This window comes from Strix aluco, chromosome 4 (genome assembly GCF_031877795.1).
Source record: "Strix aluco isolate bStrAlu1 chromosome 4, bStrAlu1.hap1, whole genome shotgun sequence".
Classification (NCBI taxonomy): domain Eukaryota; kingdom Metazoa; phylum Chordata; class Aves; order Strigiformes; family Strigidae; genus Strix; species Strix aluco.
In genome coordinates, this window is record NC_133934.1 from 112,210,694 (window position 1) to 112,225,205 (window position 14,512).

A 14,512-nucleotide genomic window follows, 5' to 3' on the forward strand; every position below is an offset into this window, starting at 1 on the left:
TGATTGAACTTTAATTCTGTCTTCTTCAGCCACCTACCAGAAAATCATGCTGTCTTCCATCTGTGTGAACTACATCTAAAATTAAGTATGTATCATTTTTGGTACCTGACCCAATATGTGTGGCTTATTATGCTTAAAAAGCACATAGCAATTCTAAAACCGTTAATGGTCAAACCCTAATTGGGGGCACTTCTGCAAATCAGGCCCAAGGTAGGTCATGTTGGACACGAGGAAAGCAAACAGACAAATGACAATTTACGGAAAGTTAGGATTAAATGAGCTGCTGTGCAGCACAAGGGAATACTCAACTGCTGTAATCACCATGCCATCTGTTCTCATCCTCTTGTACCATATTCTGTGAAGCATGTGCCTTCCAACCTCTGCAACCAGGGAAAGAAGGATCTCACAAGAACAGGAGCCTTCGTCACTGTTCAGATATTCAGTTCTTTGAACAGCAGGCGTTAGGATATGATACAAACCAAGCCACAGGAGACAGTATCCTTTAAAGAGGTGCTCAGGAATGGTTGAGTTAAGCTGTGACTGTTACAGGTCAGACCTTTTTCATGCTCAGGCAACTAGCCTTCTCATTTCTAAGACATGTAATGTAACAATAAGTAAGTAAAGGAAGAGACTAACAGTGCATAATCTGAGAGCGTTTTCATGCCCGAAAGAGACGACCTTGCCTGTGTGAAAGCCTGTCCATTTTTCCCATCTGTCAGCTGGTCTGCTAACTGATAGCACCACTCCTGCTCCACTGCATCCGCAACACTGTCACAAAACTATGGACAGCTGAAATCAGCTTTCTACAATAGCCTTAGAAGTAGGTGTTTTTGCCAGTCATACTTAGAAATGTAATTAGAAATTTTCTTGACCAGTACATCTTGATATTTCTCTTAATTTACCACTCCCTGTACATCTAGCTTAGTATTGAGAATATGTTTTCATTACAAGTATAATGATGTTTAGGAAGTTCTCCTTTAAGAACATGGTAAAAGGTGATTTGAAGGTCTCAAAAATAAGTTTACTGATGATCCAACCAATAGTTACATGTACATATGCTTAGAAGCTATCTTAATTAGTGTAGAACTCTCTTTGAACTCTGTCACCACATGTGGTAAGCCCTAGGAGGTTTTTAAGGTATCACATTGACCTTTTAGCCAGCTGTGCATGAATCAGGAATTTTCTTATGTAGCAGTATTAAATGCTATGCCATTATAAGCTTGAATTCTTAAAGAACGTGTCAGTGAAATCAAAACATTTTTAAATCAATTATGTTTTCCTGAAGAGTTCTTAATGAATAAAATATGCTGAACATTTTGATAGAAGAATAATTAGCTGTTACTGAGTTAGATTTTACGGAAGACTGAAATATTTTTTCTATAAAATATCCTGTCCATCTCTTCATTTAAGAATTAGGAATATAAATTTTATTGATGGAATTTACTTCTATGCTGAAAATTTTATCTCAGGATAGATAAGATCTATATTTTCTATGACTAGCATTTGGGCTTACAAACACATGAGCACTGATGTTCAGTTTAATTATTTCCTATTGTAAGCTGTCCTGGTTTCAGCTGGGATAGAGTTAATTTTCTTCCTAGTAGCTGTTACAGTGCTGTGTTTTGGATTTAGTGTGAGAATAATGTTGATAACACACTGATGTTTTAGTTGTTGCTAAGTAGATCTTATCCTAAATCAAGGATTTTTCAGTTTCTTATGCTCTGCCAGCCAGGAGGTGCACAAGAAGCTGGGAGAGAGCATGGCCAGGACAGCTGACCTGAACTAGCCAAAGGGATATTCCATACCATAGGATGTCATGCTCAGTGTATAAACTGGCGGGAGTTGGCTGGGGGGTGGATCGCTGCTCAGGCGTCAGTCAGCGGGTGGTGAGCAATTGCATTGCACATCACTTGTCTTTTCTGGGGGTTTATTTCTCTCTCTCTTTTTCATTATATTCCTTTACAATACAATTATTATAATTTTAATTTTATTATTTTAGTTATTAAACTGTTCTTATCTCAACTGGCGACTTTTTTTTTTGATTCTCCTCCCCATCCCACTGGGAGGGGGGAAGGGTGAGTGAGTGGCTGTGTGGTGCTTATTTGCTGGCTGGGGTTAAACCACGACATAAGCAAACAGGCACTGTCTTCTATGTTTATAGTAATAGCATGACCTAGAGGAAATACAATCCAAGGCTGTTTGTGCTGATCATCCTGATTAGTTACCTAATCTGATTACTCTTCTTTGTTTTCCATATGTCAGATTCAAGGCAATAACCAGCACTGATGTATGAGGCCTGCTGTAGTTTAACAATAATAAAAAAAAAATTCCCTAATGTAATTAATAGACATACAGTGGATGTCCTGCCTTTAACTTGATTAATGGTCGACTATGAGGATTTGCTTTTGTTCATTCGTCCTTTCTTCTCCCATGGTGAACTTTCAGCTACTGGTTTTTGTAAGGTCATAATAAAGTTATCACAGACATGTTTATGTACATGGAACTTGATTTGAGAAAGCATCTTCAACTGAAATCAGTTACTGGTTCAAGAGACTGTAATTGTTAAGTTTATATGTATAAATTAGTTATACATACAGTGAAGTCATTGTTCCTGGGTAATGTTTTTTCTGTGTTTCTGCTCTTAATCTTTTGAAGAGCATTTTCAGAATATACTAATCTTAATATTCTGCATGTATTAAATCATACTTATCTGAAATTAGTTGTAGAATGAAGCTTTATAAAGGTATGTAACCTTGTTTCATTCTCTCTTCTAGTCTATAAACATCAGAAGACTTAATTTTTCTAAATATTTTGGTCTTCAAATGAGCTGACTTTTACACATTAACTTGAATTATAAAATGCCCTCAGTGGATTTAGAGATCTGGTTTAAATCCTTCCTTCATTGTTTTTACAATCTTACTAATTTCAAGGAGCCTTATATGTGTAAATGAAGAATAAATTTGACCTTTTGTTTTGAGATACAAGCTTACAGGGCAACACTTTTAATCCTCTCAAAGAAATCTTTATTCGGAATCCAGTTCCAGTGGCTTACTTGTGTGAGTAGCAACTGCTGGATCCACCCATGTTAAAATACATTATATTTTAATGTTAGTTTTTGTTGTTCCAGACTTGGGTTTAATGGGAGGAAAGTTCTATCACCTGCTTGAGGGTTATTTAAAATCTGAAGTTACTGATTGTCAGAAACTGGAACAATATATTATGATGTATCAACAATGCGTACTATCACCTACTATTATGACAGAGCAATGTTTTAGTAAGTATTATTGGTCAACTCTACTTTTCTCCGAAGTGATGAGGGATGTAATTTCTGCATTTTTTACTAATATGAATGTCTCCACATAAGCAAATTTGTTTTATTTTTAAATTATTTTTTAAACTGATGAACAGTGCCTAAACTAAGCTACACATCTGTAACATCAAGGCATTTTTGAGTTAGTGTTGATGTAATATTTGTAACCTTGTCCTCATTAGTTACTGTAGCGCATATGGTATGGAAGATAACCTACTGCTGTTAAACTGTTTTCTACGACACCATATGTATAACACTCGGACACAATGAAGTGAATAAAATACAAGCTGAAATATCTCAGTGTCCCTTTCTTTATTACTTGGAAGGTTGAAACAGTTTATTTTTTAGAAGAGGGATACTATAAATAAAACAACATAATAAAAGAACTTGGAGTTCATTTAATCATACATCTAAAGTATAAAGGCAGTTTTAGTGCCTTAGTCAAGCTCAGGTGCATCACAGACAGCTGAGATTAATCCCTCAATTAACATTTAGTTACATAGAATGCTCAATTTATAAACTGTTATGCATTCTGACACCAGTGAACAAGTTTGTGATTCCAAATATGACCCTTAAAAGGCCACAGAAATTCCAGTACACTACAGAAGGAAGATCATCACCAGTCTTCCAGGTCCCTGCCATCATGGAATTTACTGAGTAAAAATGCTCAAATTGAAAGAAGTAGACCATGTCTCATACTACAGAGAAAAAGAGCGAGCTTGACCTTGCCATTGTCTTGGTGAAACATGAGTCAGCAGTGTGCCCTGGCTGCGAAGGAAGCTAACAGCACTCTGGGCAGTGGTTCAGCTTGGAGAAGACATTGGTGTGATCTAATAGCAGCCTTCTAATACATATGAGGAGGTTATCAAGAAGGTGGAACTAGTCCCCTCACAGTGGTGCATGGAGTGAGAGACAGCAAACATAAATTGAAATGACGGAGGCTGTGGCATGATATAAGGAAAAACATTTCTCTGCAAGGGCAGTCAGGCAGTGGAACAGGTCGCACGGGGGCATTGTGCAGTCTCCATCCTTGGAATTTTTCAAGACACAACTGGTCAAAGCTCTGAGAAACCTCAGCTGACCCCATAGCTGACCTTGCTTTGAGCTGGGCTTTGGACTAGAGACCTGAAGTCCTTTTTCTAGTCTGAATTACTCTGAAGTTCTGTATTCAATCTAACATAGCTGCCTTAACTGTGATAGTTTTACACAAGGCCAGATACATAAGAAATTTTCCACTGCCTCTAGGAGCAGAAATGATCTGACGCTACAAAAGACTACTAGTGATTTAGAGAAAGTAACATCTATCTCCCACCTTTCTTGTCTTTCCTTCTAAAACTAAGTAATATATTAGAGAGGAAAAATTCATCCCCAGTCCCTGGAAGTGATCACCATAAGCCATGAAGGATAGTTTAAATAGTATATAAACATGATAACTGCACAATACATGATGATAAACCTGCATTTCCTGTTAGTATTTACTCACTTTTACCTCAAGTTTTCAAGCAGATACAAGTTCTTGCCTTTTGGCTTGTAGTAAACTTCATCTGGTAGTTTTCCTTTTGTTTACTGGATGGTGCAATAAGCCATTAGTTTGACATTTATTCTACCTACAGCATTACTGTCCAGAGTACAATAAATACATCACTTCCATCATAAAAGTACAAAAAAAAAAAACCCCAATATGTGCAGAAATTTTCCTTTATGTACTTCAGTGATATCATTTTGATCACCATCAGCAGCTAACAAAAATGCACAAAGATACATTTTATTACGTAGGCATTCTAAAGCCCATGGCCTGATAATCTGGTTCATTTTCGAGAGATTTGCTTACATCTTCCAAGTTTGGTTGTTTGGTTGGTTTTTTTTAAATGTACCATTTTTCACTTTAATAGTTCTGTAATGTTACTCTAAGATTTGGCCAACATGATCCAGCAGAAGCAAGAAAGCAAAAGATATCTGAAAATTGTACTTATTGCAAATCTGCATTCAGTGTGAAAAACACTGATTAGCTCCATAGTGTGTGTAAGTTGGGATAATGTAATGAAATGGAAATTTGGGTATATGTGTCAAAGAGAAGATGTTTGTATAAAATGAGTTGGTCACAGAGTATAATTCCATTTTTTGTTGTTCTTTTTATTGTTTGGCATTACCATTCCTCAATTTCTGTTTCTTCCCTTTTCAGGAGCCTGATTCTGAATACACTGTATTTCAGGTAAAATTCTTTTCATAAATACAATTATTAGATATAAGCATTAGGAAGAATTTTTGATACACTGAATAATACTTATTTTGTTGTTAAATTCTTAATGGCATAAATTTAGTTTTCATCATTGGTAAGGCAGTACATTTGATAAGGGGTATTTTAAATAGGCAGCTTTTATATTTGATAGAAGTTTATTTCTCCCATATATATCCTATAGGTTTATTCAGCAGTTCAGTAGCTTAGTGCCTTCTAAAAGCTAAATTCAGTCTATCTTGAACTGAATGACCTTCATCTGCTGATGAGATTAGGAAAAAGCCAGAACAGACAGAACAATGTTTATGCTCTTAGGGCTCACTTTCATGTTTCATTTAATGCAGTGTAATGGTGGGCTGTTACGCATGCCCTTCCTGCTCCTACAGCTCAGTCTCACTGCCTGCCTTGTGTAGAGTCTGGTAGTCTTGAAGCTGCATGATGATGCTTTGCATAAGCGATGGAAGACTGAGAGTAATTGATTAGTTTTCACTCTGTCCACATTAGCACTAGATTACAGCAATGAGAAGAATAGTAATGTGCAGGTGGTGGCATCTTTTGGCTCCAGCCCAGAGTCAGAAGAGATTAAATGCAATGTGAAATTGCATCTTTAAATATAGCTCAATAACATATTTTACAAGTCTCCAATTATATTCCGATGAAGTCATGCAAGTTGTTTGCATACAAAATGGTTTCAGTGAAATACTGCCAGGTATCTTCTTGACTTTAAAGATTGCACTTCACAAGGTAATTGTTGCGTTCTGGGGTTTTCATTGTGTACAGAATAAAATTTATGATAATGGAAAGGATTATTGGAGAATGAAATCTCTTAGAAATGTGCATTAGCAGATTCAGAAAACATTTAGATTTAGATTTTATCTTTTTTTAATTTGGTTTTTGGACTTTTCAGGAACAAGAGGAAGATATGTGATTCAGTGAAAAACCAGTTCTCAGGAACTAAGTGAAAAACACTGTCACTTTTCTTTCTGGAGTTTAGACTTCTTAAGAAATACTATATCACATTTCTGTATTTATGGTACTTAAGCTATTGCATCCCTCTTTGATTACTATTAGTTATTGTGAAATTCTGTTCTGATTATGAGTTAAGTAAGCTAAATCTGTTACTATGTTGTGAATATGTGGGTTGTCTGAAGTGAGCTGTCCTATTCTTGTTCCTACTGTTTAAGTGTCCATTTCATAAAAATGCAAGTTGTCTTCATAAATGCCAGACATGTTGCTTGTCACAAAACAAAATTATCAATCCCACAAAGAGAGAGCAGATAATATAAATGAAATCTGAGGCAACAGTTTGGACAAACTTTTGCTAAATTGAGGTGTAAATAATATTGTTATGTGGTTACTCAGAAACGTGTGCATTTATTTTTATGGCTTTTTGTGATTATAAGTGAGCCTTCCTCTCACTGTTGGCAGTGTGGTTCTTCCAGTTTTGTGATGCTTTTATTCATTTTAATTGAAGTTTTTCTGCATTAGTTTCAGATTAACCTTACAGATTTTCGATGAGCAAAAAAATCTGTGCATTGTGCTATAGTAAATGACTAAAACTGTGTACTTTCTTATGAACAGAGTTGTTAAAATTTTTCTGGATAGCTAAAAATAGCAACACAGAAAGTAGGCTTCGTACAAAGATAAAGTAGCTATAGGAAATACCAGGACTACTGGTACAAATTCTTTACAGAAAGTCAGCAAAAGTTGAAATTACTGAGCTGTTAAGAAAATGTTTGAACCTCGCATGAGTTGTACATCTCACGTGATAAAAGACATCTTTACTTTATGAACAAAAAAAGAAATCAAAATTTGTTGGGGAGGGTATGTTTTAACAGAGAAATGTACATCTCGGGTTTTCTTTTAAAACGTAAGACAATAGCCATATGCCGTAGTTCTTATAAAGTCCTATGTGACTTTTTATGAATAAGAAGCAAATTTTTTATAAATAAAAAGGGTGTCAGAAATTTCATTTAATTCTTTTGAAAAAAAAGATCATTTTCCTACATCTCCCTTTCTATTTGTGTGTCAGTATAGATTTCTAATTTCTTTTCCCATGCCTTGATTTTTCAGATATTCAGCATAACTGTGTGCATGCAGTGAAATGATACTTTTGTTTCATATGGGCCTTGTAATTAGTAGTTAGGAATTTTGAATTGTCTTCTTGTCTCCCAATGTAAAGGTCATCTTTCTATAGTATAAGTAACAAATTTGACATTTTTCTCTCTCTTGCTGTTTTGATCAGAAGTCCTATAGCAAACATTGCTGCAGATAATAATCTACAGACTGATGTTTAATTAAGGAATAATATGCAATATTTGAATTTTTTGTTGGCTGTGAAACCTCAGACTAGGAGTTTAAGACTGGAAGAGCAGTCTGTGGAATCTATTTTTTTGACAGATACTTGTCCAGTAATGACAAAGAGACGTTAGTTTTAAAAACACATTATCTTATGTTTGTTATTGGAAAGATCACAATGATATACTTATGTCTGTGTTAAGAACTGACCCCAGTTTTAGCAATTAGTGTAGAGAAGTTGCTACTTTAAATTCCCAGGGAAAGACTATGGGCAGTTTTTCTTATGTCTACTAGGAAATCAGCCTGTGTTTGACTATGCTGAGAGCTCTAATTTCAGCATATTCCCAATATAGACATGGTTATGTTGACTTCAGACATATACGTCTTTGAAAAAAGCTGAGTACTGTCAAGGTGTTAAAAATTTGACAAACTAAGTACTTCCATAGAATAATGAAAAACAGTTAAGGGTGTTGAACATCTAACTGCAAATCTCAATGCTAATTAAAGGTTGTCACCCTACTACATAAGAAGAAACTAAAAGATAATAAAGCAGATCTGGATTATGTCTGTCTGGCCTAGATTCAAATCATCCTGCCCTGTTCCTCTCTTCATACTTAAACAAAGGTTTCTAATTGTGGTTGAACTGGCTGGCTAAATCCCTCCTTTGCTTTTGCTTGGAAGAAAGCACTTTTAAAAAGGAGAGTTAAATATTTCAACATTTTTAGATATACTTTCTTTATGATAGTTGTAATGTTGCATAGAAATATGAAGGAAGTGTAGAGGAAGGGATGGTCTGAGACATAATGATGAGAAGTGTTCAATTAAGTGATTACTTAAATTATTAAATAAGCCTGAGGTCCAGATCTTGTCCTACCTCTTATTTAAAGAAAATGTTTCCATGTCTTTGACCTTTAATTCTATTAAGGTAGCATCAGTCTGTTTCTGTTTTGAAATGTCTCCTTAGCAAATATTAAACATGCTTTCCCACCAGACTGCTGTACCCCCTGTCAGAAAAGAAACAAATCTAATTGTTTTGGCAGTGATTTTTACTCTGGAAAATTTATGATGATCTGTTCAATATCTGAATGAAGATCAGGGATTGGTCTTGTGGCTTCCTTTATCATGCCAGCTCTATGAGTACATTACAGGCATATTAAGTTATAGGAGTGGTTGAATCTGCACTTATTTCGTTGGTACTTCTGTATGGCTGCCACCGGTTTTTCTTTTCCCCATTGATTTGGTCCCTCTATAGTCTACACAAAGTTTGTCACATCGACTAGAATTATGCTTGCCTTTCCACACTGCTCATATAATCCTCTAAAACATATAATGTTGTAATTTGTCAGTTCAGTTCAGTAACAAGTACTCCAATAATCTCACAATCTGCAATGCTTGATCTATACATTTACACATTTTTTACAGCTGATGCTTTGAACAAAGGAGTTTTAGATTATCTTTCTAAAGACTGTTGCTTGTGGATAGTAATATACTGTATCTTTAACTGCCAGTTAAAGGATTTCCCTTCTTTCTCTACAGATGCCTGGGAAGGGCATTACTTTGCATTACAATGGTTTACTTACCTTCCTCTCCCATCCCAGTTTAAATAAGGTGTCTGTCAGCAGTGGGTTTTGAATGGCACTGGTAGCTGGGGATTTCTTCAAAAGCACAAGATCTCAGAGAGTTGCCTGTGACCTAAATTAGTCATAGCTTTTCATGAGGTGTGAAATTCCATCCTTCAATTTGAGTGACTATAGCTGTTCCACTCCAAATGGGTTGTCTAAAGTCTCAGGTCTCTTTCCACCTCCATCAGGCAATTGATGGATATACCCAGCTGTTTAAGTCAATACCTTATTCAAGCCTATTAAAACTGTGAAGGGAATAATAATTTTTAAAAAGGCAAATTTGTGGATTAGATTATTTACTTGGTGTCTTTAAGACATTTTACTTTTTACTTTATCCTTGTTCAGGCTGCCTGGAGCCTGAAAACACGAGCTTTGACAGAAATGGTGTACGTGGATGAAATCGATATGGATGAAGAGGGAATTGCAGAGATGATGCTAGACGAAAATGCCATTGCTCAAGTCGCACGTAAGAATGACTTTCACTTAAATACATTGAAGCAACAAGAGCTCTTTTGTTCAGGATTGTCATCTAGCATAAAATAGTACATACTGAGGTGACCTGATACGACTTTTAGCTATTGCTACAAGAAGAGTTTTAGATTGTTTTATGGTTGTATGGCAATGTTGAGTTACATCACATGATCTTGATGTAGAGCTTAGACGTGTCAGATAGGGCTTCAGACAAGTAGTGGTTTGTCAGCTTTTCCTCTACATCTCTGTACTCACTAGCTCTTTTCCATCAGTGCACTGATTTCTTTTACTCCTTTCTGGCTTCTTTAGGCACTGTGGGAAACTAGCAAAAAATATATGCCCTTGATGTACTGTGAATCTCATCCATATGCCTGTACTGTCAGCAACAGTCTGGCCAAATCTGACATCACCTTTTTGTATCATTTCCCCAAACATTTTCTGTACTGATCTTCTCTCTTCTGCTTTTCTTTACTTTTTCCTCTCTTCCTTCCCAGGACAGTTCTTCTGCCCTGTCATTGTTTCTTGTATGCAGCTCTTTTTCAGCTTCCTCAGTTCCCTTCTAAGGGGGCAGTAATTAGTAGTCTTCCACTACTTTTGGCATTATTTCTGTTTTTCTCTGTTTCTTTAGTGCAGTCCACATGGGAATTTTTATGCACCTTGTTAGATGTGGCTCTCAACCACCTACTATGTCAAGGAATTCAAGGGAAGAACTGAACATAGACCAGAACTAATAGCTGAAGCATTAAAAGCTTTTTTTCATCTGGGTAGAAGTAGGCAATTGCATATCTATCTGATTACATTTTTTAAAATGGTCATTACATGCTTGATCACATATAAACAGCCAAGCAGTACTCAAGTTGTGGTTATGCATTATGATAATCTAATTACATGTATCTGTGTTAAAACAGCATACTAATATAATTTAGACTTTTATTTGATTTTATGCCCCCTGTGGTAGAGACCATCTGCCAAGAAAAATAATTTGATGAATATTATTGAGAAATAAGGTATTCTGGAAAAATACATTCTTACTATATTTAAACTGAAAAATGGTGACTTTCTGGATAGTGCGTCACAGATTTCAAAGCCAAAGAAAATCATTATGATAGTGTAGCCTGCACTCCTGAGTCACTGAGATAAGACTTTGTTATTTGTGCTTCAAATCTACTAGATGTGCCTGAGCTAGTATATAGTTTTTCAGAAAGTATAAAAACTTTCCAGAGAGAAAGACCCCCCTGCAGTCTTTAGTAAATTATTAAATTTGCTAGCTTTTATCAGCATGTGCCATATCTTTAGTGTGAATTATCAACTGTAGATCCAGCTGTTGCTACTTTGTGTACATTGTTGCCCGATATGAAGACTTTATTTTCAAAGGTATATTTCCAGAGTAAATAGTTAAAACTGTCATTAAATTATCCAGTGACCTTTGATCAGCTAAACAATCTTCTTATTGAGGTATATCTTTTAATTTTTGAGTTGAGTCTTGAAACTCTTAATCCTTTCCAATTAATCTGCGTGCTTTTTCAGTTGTAGTCACCAAACCAGACAACAGTCCACTGACACATTGAAAATACATTTTTCTTTACAGGTTGATTTTACTTTCTTTATACATCTGAAGTTTTTTTCTGTTACACTTTTATCTAAAAAGTAAGCACAGGTATCACTAGGGAAAGTACAAAGAGGATGGAGACAGGCTTTGCAGTGGTGCCCAGTGTCAGGACCAGAGGCAGTGGGCACAAGCTGAAACACAGGAGGCATCAAGAAACATGATGTATGAACATCAAGAAACACTTTTTTACTGTGAGGGTGACTGAGCACTGATACAGGTTGCCCAGGTAGGGTGTGGAGTTTCCTTCCTTGGAGATACTCAGAAACTGTCTAGATAGCACCCTGGGCAACTGGCTTTAGGTGGCTCTACTTGAGCCTGGTTGGACCAGATGATCTCCAGAGATCCCTTCTAACCTCAACCATTCTGTGATTCTGTGATCACTTCCAATTTTACACAATTTAATGAATATGGGTGCTTGTTGACTGTGGGCTTTTTCCTTTGCTGTTAAAATGTGTTAACCATACATGGTCTTGACTAAGGGTCTTTTACTGTGGCAAATCTTTCAGGATATCCTCCCCCACTATAATTATAGCTTACAAACTTAAAAATGTGTAGTCATACTTTCCTTATTATGACTGGTATTGTTTGTACTTTGCTTACTCAGCAGTTCAAATCCTTTTTCATCAGTTACATGTCCATTTCAATTTTGCATCTGTCCTTATCTTAGTTTCCAGATTAAACTATCTTAATAATGATTTTGCTCTGTGTCTTGCATTATTAATTAATTACTAAATTGTATAGGGACCACTGGAAACAACTACTTTTCTGTGGTTTCTCTTCACACATATATAATGAAATCTGTCTTCCACCACTTTTTAAATTTTTATAATTTTGCTGTTAATTTTCCATCAGTCTTGTTTATTAACAAAAATTTTCTATAGCATCATTTTACAGAAAATTCCCAGTATGTTACCTTTGGATTCTTAACACTATTCATTTTATCAGCTAAGGTTGTAATCTTGTTTAAAAGTGCTACCTTGACAACATATTTTTCAGAAGCTCATACTAATTGGCATTATGGATAATCACAGCTATTTCATTAACTAGGGAGTTAAAGGAGTCAACTGCAGTCATCACTAAGTGTTGAAATTACGCTTTTAAATTTTGTTGCTGTTAGTGACCATATGCACTGCTGTGGCCTCTTGATGCCTATTCATAGCTAGTTCAGTTGGGATTCTCAGTGTAAGGACTGAGTTGCCTAGGGTGAGATCAAGGGAACTAAATCCTCTAAGCATCCTCCCAGTACACCAAAAGCACAAAAAAAATCATAGTTATTAAAAAACATAACTGGAAAAGGGATTTTAATGCTCCTACCTTTTTTATATTATTGCAATAGTTAAAAAACAGGCTCAGAAAGTAGAAGACTAGTTCATTGTCTGCTAGCCTGAAAAGTTGAAAGCAAGTTTCTCCATTTCTCAGAAGAGTGCCCTAGTTACCGTGTTAGAAACTCTGCTGGGTAGACTGAACACTCTTTCTGTTGTGGAGTAAAAAAATCAAGATTCACAGGACTATAAAGAGCAAGTAAGCAACAGAGATCTTAAATGCAGCCAGCCAGAAGAGAAAGAAATCCGAGTTTTGGTCCTTATTCTAACATTACCTATTTATTTGGTTTTACCAAGGTGATAGTGGTTAATACCTTTTTTATATTCTTTAACTTTAAATACAGCTGTAGACAGGTGGCTACTACAGTATTGAAGTCAGAGGTGCTTGGTATCAGCATGGATTAAAAAGGCTAGAAGGTATTTAGATTGAGTTAGAAGTTATTGATTTGAACAAGTCTTCTAAACTTGCTTAAACAATGGACTGGTAGTATGTCAGAGGTGATTACAGCTTGAGGGTGGGAGAGAAGACTGAAAAAGGGAAAAATTGGGGTTTATCTTGCAGGGAAAAAAGAGGGAAGGAAACTAGCTACCTATCAGTTTAACTTCAGTTCTTGGAAACTTTTGAAATAAAAGCAGTTCATAAGTATCTAGAAAGTAAGTAGATGAGTAACAGTAATTTGTCAAGAACTGGCTGTGTCAACTTAAATCTCATTTCTTTCTGTACGTGGTAACAAGCAGTGAACAGACCAGAAGGTATAGATGTCATATCTTGCTTTTAACTAAGTTTTTAAAACTATCTCTTAGACATTCACTTAGGAGGTTAGAAGAACTGACTATAATCAAGTGTTGGTGAAGGTGATGGAAAATCTACATGCAGGAACTCGTAATTGTTAATGATCCACTGTCAAAACAGAAATATGTGAAAAGGGTGACCTGTCATCTGTTCACCTGGGCTCAAGTCAATTTAGTATTTTCATTGATGACCTTTGGATATGGGTGAGCTAGAACTTTAATGTGCCCTAAATTGTGGGTGGGGGTCCAGTGTGGGTCCAATGACATGAGATACCATTCTCCATCTGACCTGTAGCCTCGGTCCTATTTTAGTCCCAGATAGAAAATATACCATTTCAAATTAGCATGATCTCATTGTTCCAGTAACCTTTCTTACTTCAATTCTATCTATTGCTCCTAAGATGTTCTTGAGAATTGTTGTGGGTTAACCCCGATAGGCAGCTAAACCCCACACAGCTGCTGGCTCACTCCCTCCAGGTGTGATGGGGGAGCAAATGGGAAGGGTAAAAGTGAGAAAACCGTGTTCGTTGTGGCAGGTTTCTTGCAACAGTCTGACAGTTTATCAGTAGTACAGTGCAATATTTGTTTTTGTTGTCTTTGCCTAGTGCTATGTCCTCTCAGTTTGAACAAAGAAATTTACAGTTTATTGTAAGACACAATCATTTTTTGAAGTCCTCTGGACAAGAGTATAGTATCACGATGTGAAGGGAGAAATACTCTTATTTTATAGGACCAGGAACATCTTTGAAACTCCCTGGAACTAGCCAAGGTGGAGGTCCCAGCCCAGCTGTTAGGTATGTGATTGTTTATTTTTTTTAAAATGTGACTAGTTACAAATGAGTAAATCCTAAA

At 36.0% G+C, this 14,512-nt stretch overlaps 1 protein-coding gene across 1 annotated transcript in view; it reads left to right on the plus strand.

The window, feature by feature from the left end:
- Positions 1-14,512, plus strand: part of TTC8 (tetratricopeptide repeat domain 8) — a 45,956-nt gene that overhangs the window by 3,771 nt on the left and 27,673 nt on the right. Inside the window, exons 2-4 of the mRNA XM_074824899.1 lie at positions 5,493-5,522; positions 9,812-9,932; positions 14,391-14,454. Of these exons, the coding sequence (XP_074681000.1) occupies positions 5,493-5,522; positions 9,812-9,932; positions 14,391-14,454 (215 nt within the window). The remainder of the gene's footprint in view (positions 1-5,492; positions 5,523-9,811; positions 9,933-14,390; positions 14,455-14,512) is intronic.